This window comes from Perognathus longimembris, chromosome 1, assembly GCF_023159225.1.
Source record: "Perognathus longimembris pacificus isolate PPM17 chromosome 1, ASM2315922v1, whole genome shotgun sequence".
Classification (NCBI taxonomy): Eukaryota; Metazoa; Chordata; class Mammalia; order Rodentia; family Heteromyidae; genus Perognathus; species Perognathus longimembris.
In genome coordinates, this window is record NC_063161.1 from 53981900 (window position 1) to 53996732 (window position 14833).

The 14833-nt window shown below is 41.2% G+C and overlaps 1 protein-coding gene across 4 annotated transcripts in view; it reads left to right on the top strand.

Moving 5' to 3' along the window:
• Positions 1 to 14833, top strand: part of Lima1 (LIM domain and actin binding 1) — a 119619-nt gene that overhangs the window by 49960 nt on the left and 54826 nt on the right. For all 4 annotated transcript variants that reach the window (XM_048364653.1, XM_048364666.1, XM_048364658.1 and 1 more), the window contains exon 3: positions 10617 to 10662. In XM_048364653.1, the coding sequence (XP_048220610.1) occupies positions 10617 to 10662 (46 nt within the window). The remainder of the gene's footprint in view (positions 1 to 10616; positions 10663 to 14833) is intronic.

Genomic DNA, 14833 nt, shown 5'->3' on the forward strand with positions numbered 1-14833 from the left:
GGGTTCTTCTTCCAGGTTTTATATTTCCAGGTTTCATGGAGACATGCAGCTAATATTACTTAAGCTTTTTTCAGGGGCACTGAAATTGAGAACCTCGGGCTCTCAATGAAGGTTACAGGACTGTTTGTCATAAAATGTATTCTGATTTCTATTTCCAACACATAGTAATCTGCTTTCTCTTATTTTGGGATACTTTTTACTAGAGTTTTTTTTTTTTTAATGTTGTTGTGGGGTTTTTTTGCCAGTCCTGGGGCTTGGGCATTGTCCCTGGCTTCTTTTTGCTCAAGGCTAGCACTCTACCACTTTGAGCCATGGCGCCACTTCTGGCCTTTTCTATATACATGGTGCTGAGGAATCGAACCCAGGGCTTCATGTATGCAAGGTGAGTACTTGAACACTAGGCCATATTCCGAGCCCTCTACTAGAGTTTTGAAGTAGTAAATCATATATAAGCTTCATTAAGAGGCTATAGAAGTTTCTTATCAGAAATATAAAAGTAGCATTTAGGACTGGAGTATAGCTCTATGTGTATAGCACATGCCTCTTGGTGATGTATATTTGTTGCATTTTACTTTCTGATTGTTAATACATCTTATATTTATATGTACAAAAGAGTAGTGTTTAGACAGGAATCAGTGACTCATACCTGTAATCCTAGCTACTCAGGAGGCTGAAATCAGGTCAAACTTCAAGGCTAGCCCAAGCAGAAAAGTTCACTAGGGGGATGGGAATGTGGCTTGGTGGTAGAGTGCTTGCCTAGAAGACATGAAGCCCTGGGTTTGATTACTCAGTACCACATACACAGAAAAAGCTGGAAGTGGCACTGTGGCTCAAGTGGAAAAGCGCTAGCCTTGACCAAAAGTAGCAAAAGCAGGGACAGTGTCTAGGCCCTGTGTTCAAGCCCCAGAGCTGTAAAAAAAAAAAAAAAAAAAAAAAAAAAAAGAGTTCACTAGGTTGCTTCTCTAAAACAGCCAACAAAAAGTAGAGGCAAAGTCTGGGAATATGGCCTAGTGGCAAGAGTGCTTGCATCGCGCATCGTATACATGAATCCCTGGGTTCAATTCCCCAGCACCACTTATATAGAAAATGGCCAGAAGTGGCACTGTGGCTCAAGTGGCAGAGTGCTAGCCTTGAGCAAAAAGAAGCCAGGGACAGAGCTCAGGCCCTGAGTCCAACGCCCGGACTGCCAAAAAAAAAAAAAAAAAAAAACAAAAACTAGAGGCAAGCTGGGCACTGGGGGCACATGCCTATAATACTGGCTAGACTGCTAGACTTTTAGCAGAATTATATAGTCTTTATATAGTCTTTCTATTCCTAACAAAAAGTATAGGAAAGAGGAACATTATCTATGTTTTGAGGTTGAGAAAATTGAAATACAAACAGAAACCTGCCAGCTGGGCACTGATGGCTCATGCCTGTAATCGTAGATATTCAGGAGGCTGAGATCTGAGGATCATGGTTCAAAACCAGCCTGGACAAGAAAGTTCATTAAGTTTATCTCCAATAAATTACTCAGAAAAAGCTGGGAGTGGGCTGGGTATATGGCCTAGTGGCAAAGTGCTCGCCTCATATACATGAAGCCCTGGGTTCGATTTCTCAGCATCACATATATAGAAAGAGCCGGAAGTGTCTCTGTGGCTCAAGTGATAGAGTGCTAGCCTTGAGCAAAAAGAAGCCAGGGACAGTGCCCAGACCCTGAGTTTAAGCCCCAGGACTGGCAAAAAAGTGGAGGCATGGCTCAAATAGTAGAGCACCAGTCTAGCAAGTACAAGATCCTGACTTCAAACCTCAGTATGAAAGAAAAAAAAGAAGAGTGGTTGTATATTTTGGGCATCAGAGATTATGTCTCATGAATCCTTTTAGCTCTAGACTTCTTTTTTTTTTTTTTTTGACCAGTCCTGGGGCTTGGACTCAGAGCCTGAGCACTGTCCCTGGCTTCTTTTTGCTCAAGGCCAGCACTCTGCCACTTGAGCCACAGCGCCACTTCTGGCCGTTTTCTGTATATATGTGGTGCTGAGGAATTGAACCCAGAGCCTCATGTATGTGAGGCAAGCACTCTTGCCACTAGGCCATATCCCCAGCCCCAGCTCTAGACTTCTTTGATTAAACTTCTGTCCATAAATCATTAAACTTGAGGTGAGAAGAGTCCTATAAATAGGTCAATTTGGGGTTAGCTTTTGTTCCACTTACTATTATTATTGATAAAGGTTGACTGAGTGGAGTTTAGTTTCCTTGCCAGAGGTTCCTATTTGACTATTTTTGGAAGTAAAGGGAATCTAGTCCCATATTTTTCAAATCATCTTCATTGAGTTCTTCAGAGGAACGTTCTGGAAAGGTGGGAAGATCTAAGGGCTGAGTCCAGACTCTCCCTACCAGCCATTCTGCTTTGACTCTTTATTTTTTCTTTTCCAGTCCTGGGGCTTGAACTCAGGGCCTGGGCATTCTCGAGGAGCTTCTTTTTTTCCACTCAAAGCTAGCACTCTACTACTTGAGCCACAGTGCCGCTTCCAGCTTTTCCTGTTTGTGTTGTGCTGAGAAATTGAACACAGGTCTTCATGCATGCTAGATAAGCACCCTTCCAATAAGCCACATTCCAAGCCTTGCTCTGATTCTGTATTTTAGGTTTTATGTAAGATAACATTTAAAAGGCAGTTCTAAGCTAAAAGTTTGAAATTGCTAACCTTCCTCCCACTCCTTTGACAAATAAGAACTTTGAGGCTCAGCAATTGTGACTGGAGGTAGAATAAGATGAACCCAGCACATGGATCCATTTATACACACACACACACACACACACACACTTCTTTCTCTATCTCCTTTCTTTCCTCTTCCCTTGCTCCCTCCCTCTCAGAGGCCCTCCCCCCCCGCCCATCACAACCCCTGCTATCCTCAGCATAGCATGAATTATTCTCAGTTCCAGGACAGAAGAGGGTTCATACCCTCTTTTTTTGTGACTATTCACCCTTTTTTAAGAAAAAAAAATTATTTACAGATCACACTGGTTAACTTCCTCTTCTTTTGCTTCTCTAACATTTTTAATGGTAAAATTGTTACAGAAGAAAATACATTGTTTAAGCCTTGGGAGTTTCCATTTTCCCTTTTTTGGCTCAAGATTCCCTTTCCTCTATTTGAAGGCTTACAACTAACAGTCATAGCTCAGGAACTCTGTTTTCTGGTCTTAGAAAAATTTGAGACACTGTTATTACTCCCCAGATAATTTTAGTATCCTCCATCAGCTGCCTGCTTCACAGCTGTGCATTAATGAGCAGTTTCAAGATTAAATTCCATACGTGAAGAAGACTGGACCACAGAAAAATCTGGGAAGGGAAGAGGGATGAGATTTTTAATTATAGAAAGTTCTCTCTCATACTTGCTTGCTCTCTCCCTCTCACTTGCTCTTGTTCTCTCCCCTCCCCAATATCTTGCTAAGTAGTCCAGGCTAGACTCAAATGTATAATTCTACTGCAGCATCCTGAGTACCTGGAGTATTTTTAAGTGTTTACTACCATGTCTGGCTTTAATTAGAGAAATTTCATTACAATTTTTTCCCTGAAATTGAGTCTTCAAAATGGCCCCTTGTAGCTAGGCATGATGAATAATGGCCTTTTTTCTTTCTTTCCTTTTTTTTTTTTGCCAGTCCTGGGGCTTGAGCTCAGAGCATGGGCTCTGTCTCTGAGCCTCTCTGTGCTCAAGGCTAGCGCTCTACCACTTGAGCCACAGCACCACTTCCGGATTTTTCTGTTTATGTAGTACTGAGGAATTGAACCCAGGGTTTCATGCATGCTAGGCAAGCACTTTACCACTAAGCCACATTCCCAACCCATGGCATTATGTTTAATATGAAAATTCATTCATTATCTGGTATATTATAGTAGAATATTACTAGTACCTTTGAGAAAAGTCTGAATCTTGAATCCTAGTAAACACTAAATTCAGAAGTACTGAGCCACAATAGCTAGGCCCAGGGCATGTGTCTATAACCCTAGCTTCTCAGGCTGCTCAGTGGTAGAGTGCTTGCCCAGCATGTGTAGCACAAGGCCCCCATATAGGAGCATACTAAGCCTTAGAGTCTCTTCAGTTATGAGAATATGAAATAGAAAAATATCAAAGAGCTAACTAGGAAAGAACAATGGTGTAGAGTCCTTTCCTCTGCGTGTCTACTATTTTACAATTACCTTATTACCAACAAAGGGATGTGTTATTGGAGTGATAGTTTCATATGTGGAGTCAAGACAACCCTTGGTGTTTACCTGGTCTTCCAGATGCTTCATCACTAAAAACACAGTGCTAAAGGGCACTTGTAGCTCACATCTATATCTATAATACTAGCTACTTAGGAGGCTGAGATCTGGATGATTACAGTTCAAAAACAGGTTGGGCAGAAAAGTCTGAAGATTGTATCTCTCAAATAACTAGCAAAATGCTAGGCTGGAATCAGGCCTGGCTCAAATGGCAGAGTGTCAGCCACAAGCAAGTGAATTGAGTGAGAGTGCAGGCTCTGAGTTCAAGCCCTAGTACCATATCAGCATATAAAAAATTAATTTCATAAATGCCTCAAAAGGTACAAGCTTCTGACTGATAAAGCAACACTGCTAGAAAAGTCTGGGCTGTGAGGAAGCCCCACTTGGTGTTGCCACCAGCTAGTTAGTGATCTTGGCAGAACAGTTTGTGATATGCCTTCTCCAATTAGCCAGTAAAATGTTGGGTTGGAGGTATGGCTCAAGAGATAAAGTGCCAGGTGAGAGCAAAAAAAAGCTGAATAAGAGCATGAGGTCCTGGTACAGAGAGAGAGAGAGAGTGAGAGAGAGAAAAAAAAAGGAGGAAGAGGAGGGAGGGAGGGAGGGAGGGAGGGAGGGAGGAAGAGAGGAAGAGAAGGAAGGAATCGCGGAAGGAAGGAAGGAAGGCAAGCAGGAAGGAGAAAGTTATTTTGAAACACACCTATAATCTCAGCACTGAGGTAGGAGGAGAATGAATACTAGGCTAGCCTGGGCAACCTAGAGCTGGGACCCTGAAAAATAAAAGAGAAAACTATTTTGCTCTTTCAAGATCTGTGTTTCTGTTAGGAGAGTAAAGAGAATTCCTGAGTTTATTTACTCAACTAACCACAATGTAAATACCTTTACTGGAAAACAAGCAACTAACTATAAACCTGTATGCTGATTGGCTCTAGCTTTCATGTGTTGTATTATTGCTGTAATATACCACAGATGATTATCCAAGGGTTGTAGAAACGTAAGTTCAAGGCCTGTCCTAAGTTCCTGTTAAGCTACAGTCCATTATGTTGTACAATTCTCACTTTGAGGCAGTCTCTAGACAGACTTATTAGTATGAGTAGAGGAAAAAAATCTGTTTACAAGGACATTCACCAGAGCACTATTTGAAGTGTTGAAAAACTGGAAACAGTCCAAATACCCATTAAAGAAGGGTAGTTGAATTATATTTATCATGCTAGAGACATCTGTGTTGCTAAGTGGAGGAGATGTTTCTTGCCCTTTATCTTATATGACATCTTACCCTTTCTTCCTTCCCAAATGTTTTTTTTTTCCCCCTTAGCTTCTCTGGCAGTCTCCTGGTTTTTCCTTCTTCATCTGTTCCTTGTCATTCTCTCATATCCTCCTTTTCTTCCAATTGCTAAATGTCTCCAGTCTCCAGTACTGAGTTCTTGGCATAATCTTGAGATATATATATAATAGTATATTATATATATTATGTAGTATTATATATAGTATATATATTTCATATATACACATATGTGTGTATACATATTTATATATATACTTTTTTTATAGATATCCTCTACTCTTGTGAAGCTTTAATGCCATAAATGAACAGAAAAGTCCTAAGTGTGACTTTCTCTGACCTACCTTCTGAGTTACAGATGCTTATATCTAATTACTGCTACTAGCTACTTGGGAGGCTGAAAACAGGAAGGTTGAAGTTCAAGGCCAGCCTATGCAGAAAAATTTGCAAGACTCCTTTTCAACCCATTGTGTGTGTGTGTGTGTGTGTGTGTGTGTGTGTGTGTGTGTGTGTGTGTGTCTGTCTGTCTGTCTGTCTGTCTTAAACTCAGGGCCTGGGCCTTTTCACTCAAGATTAGCACTCTACACTTGAGCCACAGCTCTACTTCTGGCTTTTTGGTGGTTGTTAGACATAAGAGTCTCACAGACTTTCCTGACCAGGCTGGCTTTGAACCTGATTCCTCTGATTTTAACCTCCTGAGTAGCTAGGATTACAAGTGTGAGCCACTAGTGTCCAGCTCACCCTTCTTTCCTTCCTTCCTTCTTTCCTTCCTTCCTTCCTTCCTTTCTTCCTTCCTTCCTTCCTTCCTTCATTCCTTCCTTCCTTCCTTCCTTCTTTCTTTCCTTCCTTCCCTTTCCTGTCCCTTCCTTTCCTTTTTTCTCCTGTACTAGGCCTTGAATTCTGGTCCTGATGCTGTCCCTAAGCTCCTTTTGCTCAAGGTTAGCACTCTACCACTTGAACCACAGCACTACTTCCAGCTTTTTTCTTATTATGTGGTACTAAGGAAATGAACCCAGGGCTTCATACATGCTAGGCAAGCACTCTACCACTAAGCCATTTCCAGCCCATGCCTATAACCTTATCCTAGTCACTCAGGAGACTGAGATTTAGGGATTAATTAAGGTTTGGAACCAGAAGTACTGGTACTGGGGTTTGAACCCAGGGCCTTGTGCTCTCAGCTTCTTTAGTTCACGGAGGGGCACTCTTCTATTTGATTCATACCACCAACCTGTGTTATGTGGCTTTTAGGTTTTTTGGAGGGTGGGGTGGAATACTGGGGCTTGAACCCAGGCTCTTGCACTTGCAAAGCAGAAACTCTACCACTTGAGCCACCTTCTCAGATCTTTTTTGCTTCTGCTGATTTTCAAATAGATTCTTGCTTTTTGCCCAGGCCAGCTTGGATCATGATCCTCCTATTTATATTACCAGCACAGCAAGGATCATAAGTGTGCACCACCATGCCTAAAATTGTTTTTCTTTCCTTTATTGTCAAAGTGAAGTACAGAGGGGTTACAGTTTCATATGCAAGGCAGTGAGTACATTTCTTGTTCAACTTGTTACCTCCTCTCTCATTTTTCCCCTGCCTCCTCCCTCGCCCTTTCCCTCTTTCCACCATGAGTTGTACAGTTGGTTTACACCAAATGGTTTTGTAAGTATTGCTTTTGGAGTCGTTTGTCTTTTATCCTTTGTGTCCTTATTTTGATATTCCCTTTCCCTTCCCTAGTTCTAATACAGGTATGTACAGTATCCAGGGTACTCAGATGAGACACAGTGATAGTGGGGGTACAACCACAGGAAGGGAATATGAGAGAAACAAAAAGAAAAAAGGTACGGCTACACATCATGACCAATTTTTTTTTTGCCAGTTCTGGGCCTTGAACTCAGGGCCTGAGTACTGTCCCTGACTTCTTTTTGCTCAAGGCTAGCACTCTGCCACTTGAGCCACAGAGCCACTTCTGGCCGTTTTCTACATATGTGGTACTGAGGAATCGAACCCAGGGCTTCATGGATACGAGGCAATTACTCTTGCCACTGGGCTGTATTCCCAGCCCCAAATTTTTATTGATTGAAATGGGGGCTTTGTCCAAATTGTTATACAAATTCAATGCAATACCTATCAAAATCCCAGCCACATTCTTCACTGAAATAGAGAAACCAATCCATAAATTCATATGGAACAGCAAAAAACCTAGAATAGCCAAAGCAATTCTAGGCAAAAAACATAGTGCAGGAGGTATCACCATACCAGACTTCAAGCTCTACTACAAGGCCATCATAACAAAAACAGCATGGTATTGGTATAAAAACAGATCGGAAGACCAGTGGATTAGAATTGAAGACCCAGAAATAAAACCGCACTCTTACAGCCAACTGATATTCGACAAAGGAGCTAAAGACATACAATGGAATAAACATAGCCTCTTCAACTACTGGTGCTGGGAGAACTGGGCAGCCATATGCAGAAAACTCAAAGTAGACCCAAGCCTATCACCATGCACCAAGATCAACTCAAAATGGATCAAGGACCTCAACATCAGACCTGAATCCTTGAAACTACTGAAGGACAGAGTAGGAAAGACACTAGAACTTATAGGCACAGGAAGGAACTTCCTGAATAGAGTCCCAGGGGCACAACAAATAGGGGAAAGACTCAACAAATGGGACTACTACAAATTAAAAAGTTTCTGCACAGCTAAGGTCATAGCCACCAAAATAGAAAGACAGCCAACGATATGGGAAAGGATATTTACCAGCACAGCAACAGACAAAGGCCTGATATCTGTCATCTACAGAGAACTCAAAAAACTAAGCCCCTCCAAGCCCAATAAACCTATTAGGAAATGGGCAAAAGAGCTAAAGAGAGACTTCACAAGAGAAGATATAAAAATGGCAAAGAAACATATGAGGAAATGCTCAACATCCCTGCTAGTAAAGGAAATGCAAATAAAAACAACCCTGAGATACCACCTCACCCCAGTTAGAATGGCCTATACTCTGAACTCAGGAAACAACAAATGCTGGAGGGGCTGTGGGGAAAGAGGAACCCTTCTCCATTGTTGGTGGGAGTGCAAATTAGTACAACCACTTTGGAGAACAGTATGGAGGTTTCTCAAAAAGCTCAATATAGTCCTACCCTATGACCCAGCCATACCACTCCTAGGCATCTATCCTAAACAGCAAAACCCAAGATATCAAAAGGACATTTGTACTTCCATGTTTATCGCAGCACAATTCACAATAGCCAAAATTTGGAAACAACCCAGATGCCCCTCCACAGATGAATGGATCCAAAAAATATGGTACTTATACACAATGGAATACTACATAGCGATTAGGAAAGGTGAAATATTGTTATTCGCAGGGAAATGGTCAGAACTCGAACAAATAATGTTGAGTGAGACAAGCCTAGAACACAGAAAACAAAGGGGCATGATCTCCCTGATATATGACTGTTAACAAAGGGAGATGGAGAGACAGTAGAGACCAAGTCTGTGAACACTGTATGTGTGCTTGATACATTGTATATTGCATATGGGTCTACCTGACCTAGACAAGGGATGGAAAAACAGGTTGTAAGATATCACAAGAAATGTACACACTGCCCTACTATGTAACTGCACCCTCTTTGCACAACACCTTGTAAAAAAATTTTTATGTTCAATTAATAATAAAAAAAATTAATAAAAAAAAAAGCTGAAAAAAAAAAGAAATGGGGGCTTTGAGAGCCCTTTGCCCATGCTGGCCTCAAGCCACAGTCCTCCCAATCTCAGCCTCCTCAGTAGCTAGTGTAACAGGCATGAGCTACTAAGTCCAGCTTTAAATGGCATTTAATATATGTCATACCATCAAACATAACTGAGTTAAAGTGACAATAACAGTAACTTAAGTACAGCCATGTGCTGGCAATGTGACTAGCTTATAACTAAACATTTTAGAATAATTAATGTGCATGTATGCATGGTCAGGGATATATATATATATTAGAATTATTAATTATGCAGCATTTGTTGTATTTACTTTATTTCAAAGCTTTTTTAAAAAAAATGCCAGTCCTGGGGCTTGTTAGGTACCTAACATCAAATAGGTTTGGTACCCAACCTATTGTAATAAATAGGTTATTTTCATTTGTTTGATTTTGGTCAGGTCATGGGACTTGAACTCAAGGCCTGGGCATTGTCCCTGGGCTTTTTTTCTTAAAGCTAGTACTCTACCATTTGAGCCACAACTCTATTTCTGGCTTTTCTTGGGTAATTGGAGATAAGAGTCTCACTGTCTTTCCTGCCCAAGGTGGCTCTCAACCATGATCTTCGGATCTCAGGCTCCAGGGTAGCTAGGATCACAAGGGTAGCCCCCTGGCCACCTAGCTTCCAAAGCTTTTTTTTTTTTTTCGCTAGTCCTGAGCTTGAACTCAGAGCCTGAGCACTGTCCCTGGCTTCTTTTTGCTCAAGGCTAGCACTCTACCATTTAAGCCACAGTGCCACTCCAAAGCATTTTTAAGTGGCACCTGATGTCATTTAATTTTTGCAACAACCCTGATAATAGATTATGAAGCCATTTTAAAGAAACCCGAGAGCTGGGAATATGGCCTAGTGGTAGAGTACTTGCCTCACATACATGAAGCCCTGGGTTTGATTCCTTAGCACCACATATATAGAAAAAGCCGGAAGTGGTGCTATGGCTCAAGTGGTAGAGTACTAGCTTTGAGCAAAAAGGAGCCAGGGACAGTGCTCATGCCCTGAGTTCAAGCCCCAGTACTGGGGGCGTGAGGGGTAGAAAGAAACCTGAGGCTTGGAAAGGTCTGGTGACTGCCTAGAAATCATTTGGTAAGTGACAAAACTGGAGCTTAGACCTGACTTTCTACTCTGTTGTTTCTAAGCATTTGACCTCATTCACATGGCTCATTCTATTATATCTGAACAGGGGTCTAGAGTGGCCCCAAGAAGTGAAGGCTTCTCTGATTCTCTGCTGCTTCTGATAGTGTCCATTAAAGACAAATACTGGTAGAAATACAATATGTAGAAGTGGTTTTCTTAAAGATTGTAAGAGTAAAAATGAAGTTAAGTTGAAGACATTTTCTTTTTCTCCCTTCTCTGAAGGTACCAGAAAGCCGCTGAGGAGGCGAATATGGAAAAGAAGAGAAATGTAAGTACTCTGAAGCCCCAGGGCACGTGGAACTCACATGTGTGAGTGTGTGGCCAAGCCACCTGCAGCTCTGTGGGGTCTGGGCTCTGTGTCAGCTGTGGTGGACTGTTGAGCCAGCCACTGTGATTTCTGAGCCATTTGCCCTGGAGAAGTTGGCTCAGATGCAAGGAATCTTACTTCTTAACTGATATTCTCCTTTTGAGCCTCTTTTCTTTCCTGTACTGAGTGAAGGATGTAAGACTATGGTTTCCCTGAACCACTTGGAAAATGGCTTGCTACTTCTGCCCAAATGAAAACAAAGATTCCTAGGCTCTCATCCTTTTATCCAAATCAAACAATCTGTATTTCTGTCTGTATGTCTGTATCTCTGCATTTAAATAATGATAGCTCTGAAGTTGCTGTCATTCTCTGGAAGTTATAGCAAACTTCCTTTTTTTCAATTTTTAAAAAATTTATTTACTTATTGTCAAAGTGATGTACAGAGGGGTTACAGTTTCACACATAAGGCAGTGTGTACATTTCTTTTCTTTTCTTTTTTTGCTAGTCCTGGGGCTTGAACTCAGGGCCTGAGCACTGTCCCTGGCTTCTTTTTGCTCAAAGCTAGCATGTGACCACTTGAGCCACAGTACCACTTTCAGCTTTTTCTGTTTATGTGGTGCTAAGGAATCGAACCCATGGCTTCGTGCATGCAAGACAAGCACACCACCACTAGGCCATGTTCCCAGCCCCCCCCCCTTTTTTTTTTGTTTTCCTTTTTCTTTTCTAAATGGGGTTTCAATCTGTAACTCAGGCTGGCCTTGAACTATCTATGTTTTCCAGGCTATCCTTGAACTTGTGATCCTCCTGCCTTAGCACCCAGGCACTGAGATTATGGGTAGGTGCCACCTTGGTTGGCCTGATTTACAAAGGAAAAAAGTCACACACTTAAATAGTGATTCTTTTTTTTTTTTCACCATTCATGTTTATTATATTATGGCACACAGTTTGGGTTTGTTATATGCAATATACCCTCTCTAGAAGCCATAATGTTGCATAAATTGATGCACTTTCTACTAAAAGCCACAAAGCCATAACATGGAATTCTCACTTACTTTTTTTTCTGGTTCTGGGCTTGAACTCAAGGCACTTGTCCCTACGCTTTTTTGCTCAAGGCTAGCACTGTACCACTGAGCCATGTGCCACTCTAAAATTTATGTTACACTTAGTACTTGGTGTTATGAAAAGTAGAATTTTAACCCTATTTGAATTTAACCCTATCCTCAGAGCTCAGCCTCCTGAGTAGCAAGGATTACAGGCATGAGCTACCCACACAAACCTATACTCTCTTTCTCTCTCTCTCCCTATCTATAATCGATCTCAGTATATAACTGGGACAACTCGTGATCAAATATGATAAAAATAATTTTATGCAATGCCACAAATTATAAGTCTGTTTTCCCAATGGCTAGATTTTGGATCCGAAATCATTGTTGAATTTGTGAATCATCATTGTATGGGAAACACAAAGAGATTAACTTTGTGGCCTCTAGTAGGACAACAATTCTTTAATTTGGCTTGCCATTTAGAAATATGCATATTATACATTATTTGTATAATATATAATCATGTATGTACATTATATATCTTATATATTATGTATGTAATGTATGTGTATAATATACATGCATGAATATACATATCTTATATTTAAATATATTAGGTACCCAACATTAAATAGATTTGGTACCTAACCTACTATAATAAATGGGTTAGATTTTATTTATTTATTTATTTAGCCAGTCATGGGGCTTGAACTCAGGGCCTGAGTGCTGTCGCTGAGCTCTTTCGCTCAAGGCTAGTGCTTTACCACTTTGAGCCACAGCTCTGCTTCTTGTTTTCTGGTGGTTACCTGGAGATAAGAGTCTCACTGAGAGCTGGGAATATGGCTTAGTTGTAGAGTTCTTGCCTAGCATTCATGAAGCCCTGAGTTTGATTCCTTAGTACCACATAAACAGAAAAAGCTTCCAGGCACCGGTGGCTCATGCCTGTAATCCTACCTACTCAGGAGGCTAAGATCTGAGGATCACAGATCAAAGCCCGCCCAGGCAGGAAAGTCCATGAGACTCCAGTTAACCACTAGAAAACCAGAAGTGGCACTGTAGCTCAAGTGGTAGACAGCTAGCTGAAGAGCTCAGGAACAGCCCCTAGACACACACTTCAAGCCCCACAACTGGGAAAAAAAAAAATTTAAAGCTGGAAGTGGCGCTGTAGCTCAAATGGTAGAGTTCTATCCTTGAGCAAAAGAAACTCAGTGACAGTGCTCAGGCCTTGACTTCAAGCCCCAAGACTGACCAAAAAAAAAGGGTCTCACAGTTTTTCCTACTCAGGCTGGCTTTGAGCCATGATCCTCAGATCTTAGCCTCATAAGTAATCAGGATTACAGATGTGAACCACCAGCACCTAGCTACCTAACCTATTTAAATGGATGTATAATATACCCATGTCACTTTGTTCTAAGGTAATACTGACTAAGCCTTTGGCTTAATTTCCTTGGAATTTAAAAATAAATCTTCTCTTGTACATTAGAAGGAAAAAATACTACCATTATTTCACTCCACTGGTTTCTTCTGTCCTGTGTCCAGCTTGTTTTTTCCCTTCCTTCTCCTTCTTTCATTTTACTTATTCTATTAGCAAACTTTCTCAAAGTACCTGATACATATTAAGCACTGTTTGAGGCACTATGTCTCCCTTATAGCATTTACATTCTAAGGGGAGATACAGCAATTCTGTCAGGTTGTGACTAGTGCTGTGAAATAGCATAGAGCAGAGTTTAGGTGCGGTCCTCTGATGTGGTGACATTTAGACAAAGATCTGAGGACATGAGCCAAGAAAAGGAAAGATGTGGATCGAAGGAACAGCATGGTCAAATGAGGAAAAAAAAAGTCTTTGTTTATTTGAGGACTAGGAGCAGAAAAGTCATATAGGGTCATTGGGAAGATCTGAAGGGAAGGAGACCATAACTCTGAAGGGAAGAAGTGGGGAGAGGAGAGGGAGGAATGACGGAGGAGGTAACAAATAGTACAAGAGATGTACCCATGGCCTTACGTATGAAACTGTACATCACTTTAACAGTAAATAAGTAATTACTTAAAAAATAAAAAGGGAAGAAGGCTTTGGGAGTGGAGTTTGTGAGCAATGACTGATGTTAGCAAAGTTAAAGGAACCATGGTGTCCGTGTGGTGACAATTGTAATGTTTAGGGAAGAGATGGCAGTGGATTAGATTGGAGTGATAGCAGTATAGCTTATGAGCATTGGTCAGGATTTATATTGATGGTAGAAAGAAAGAGAAGAATCAAGAATAGCAACAATGTTTTTGACCTAAATTAAATTAAATTAAAATGCTATTAACTGAGATGATAGGGAAGACTACAGGAAAAACAGGTCTGGAGTGAGGGAATTAGCATCTTAGCTTTGGACATATTAAATATGAAGGGCTTTATTAAGACATCTAAGTGGAAATGACAAATGAGAACTTACATGTACATATTGGACACTAGAAGAAATCCAGAAAGGAGAGACTGGCGTATGTCAAGGTATCAATGGTAATTAAATGAGATGCATGAGATAACCAAGCTAGTAAGTGGAGAGCACAGAGATTAGAGGTGTTGGTTGTGGCCTTGTGCTGTTTATAAAGGTTGGAGCAATGAGGAGTAACCAGTAGAGAAAAGAGAAAAAGCAGCTGATTAAAACAAGCAGTAGAAGGCAGGGCACCTGTAGCTCATGCCTATAGCCCGAGCTACTCAGGAGGCTGCGATCTTAGGATCCCACTTCAAAGCCAGCCTAGGTAGAAAAATCTGTGAGACTCTAATCTCCAATTAAGCACCAAAAAGGTGGAAGTGGAGATGTGCCTTGAATTATACAGTGCCAGCCTTGAGTGAAAAGCCCAGTTCAAATCCAGTAATGGCACAAAAAAAAGCAGTAGACTGTGAGGAAGGCAAGTGAAGAAAGCTTTTCTAGATGACTTAACAGGGTGTAACATAGAGAAGCTGGGTGTTGACCATCAGATTTGGCAACAGGGAGGTAGGTCACTGGTCATCTTGTACTGTTTGGAAGTAGTGGGATAAAGGCCAATTGGACAAAGTTCAAGGCAGAGAGACATCACATATTTGCCTAGGATCTCGCCTCAGACTG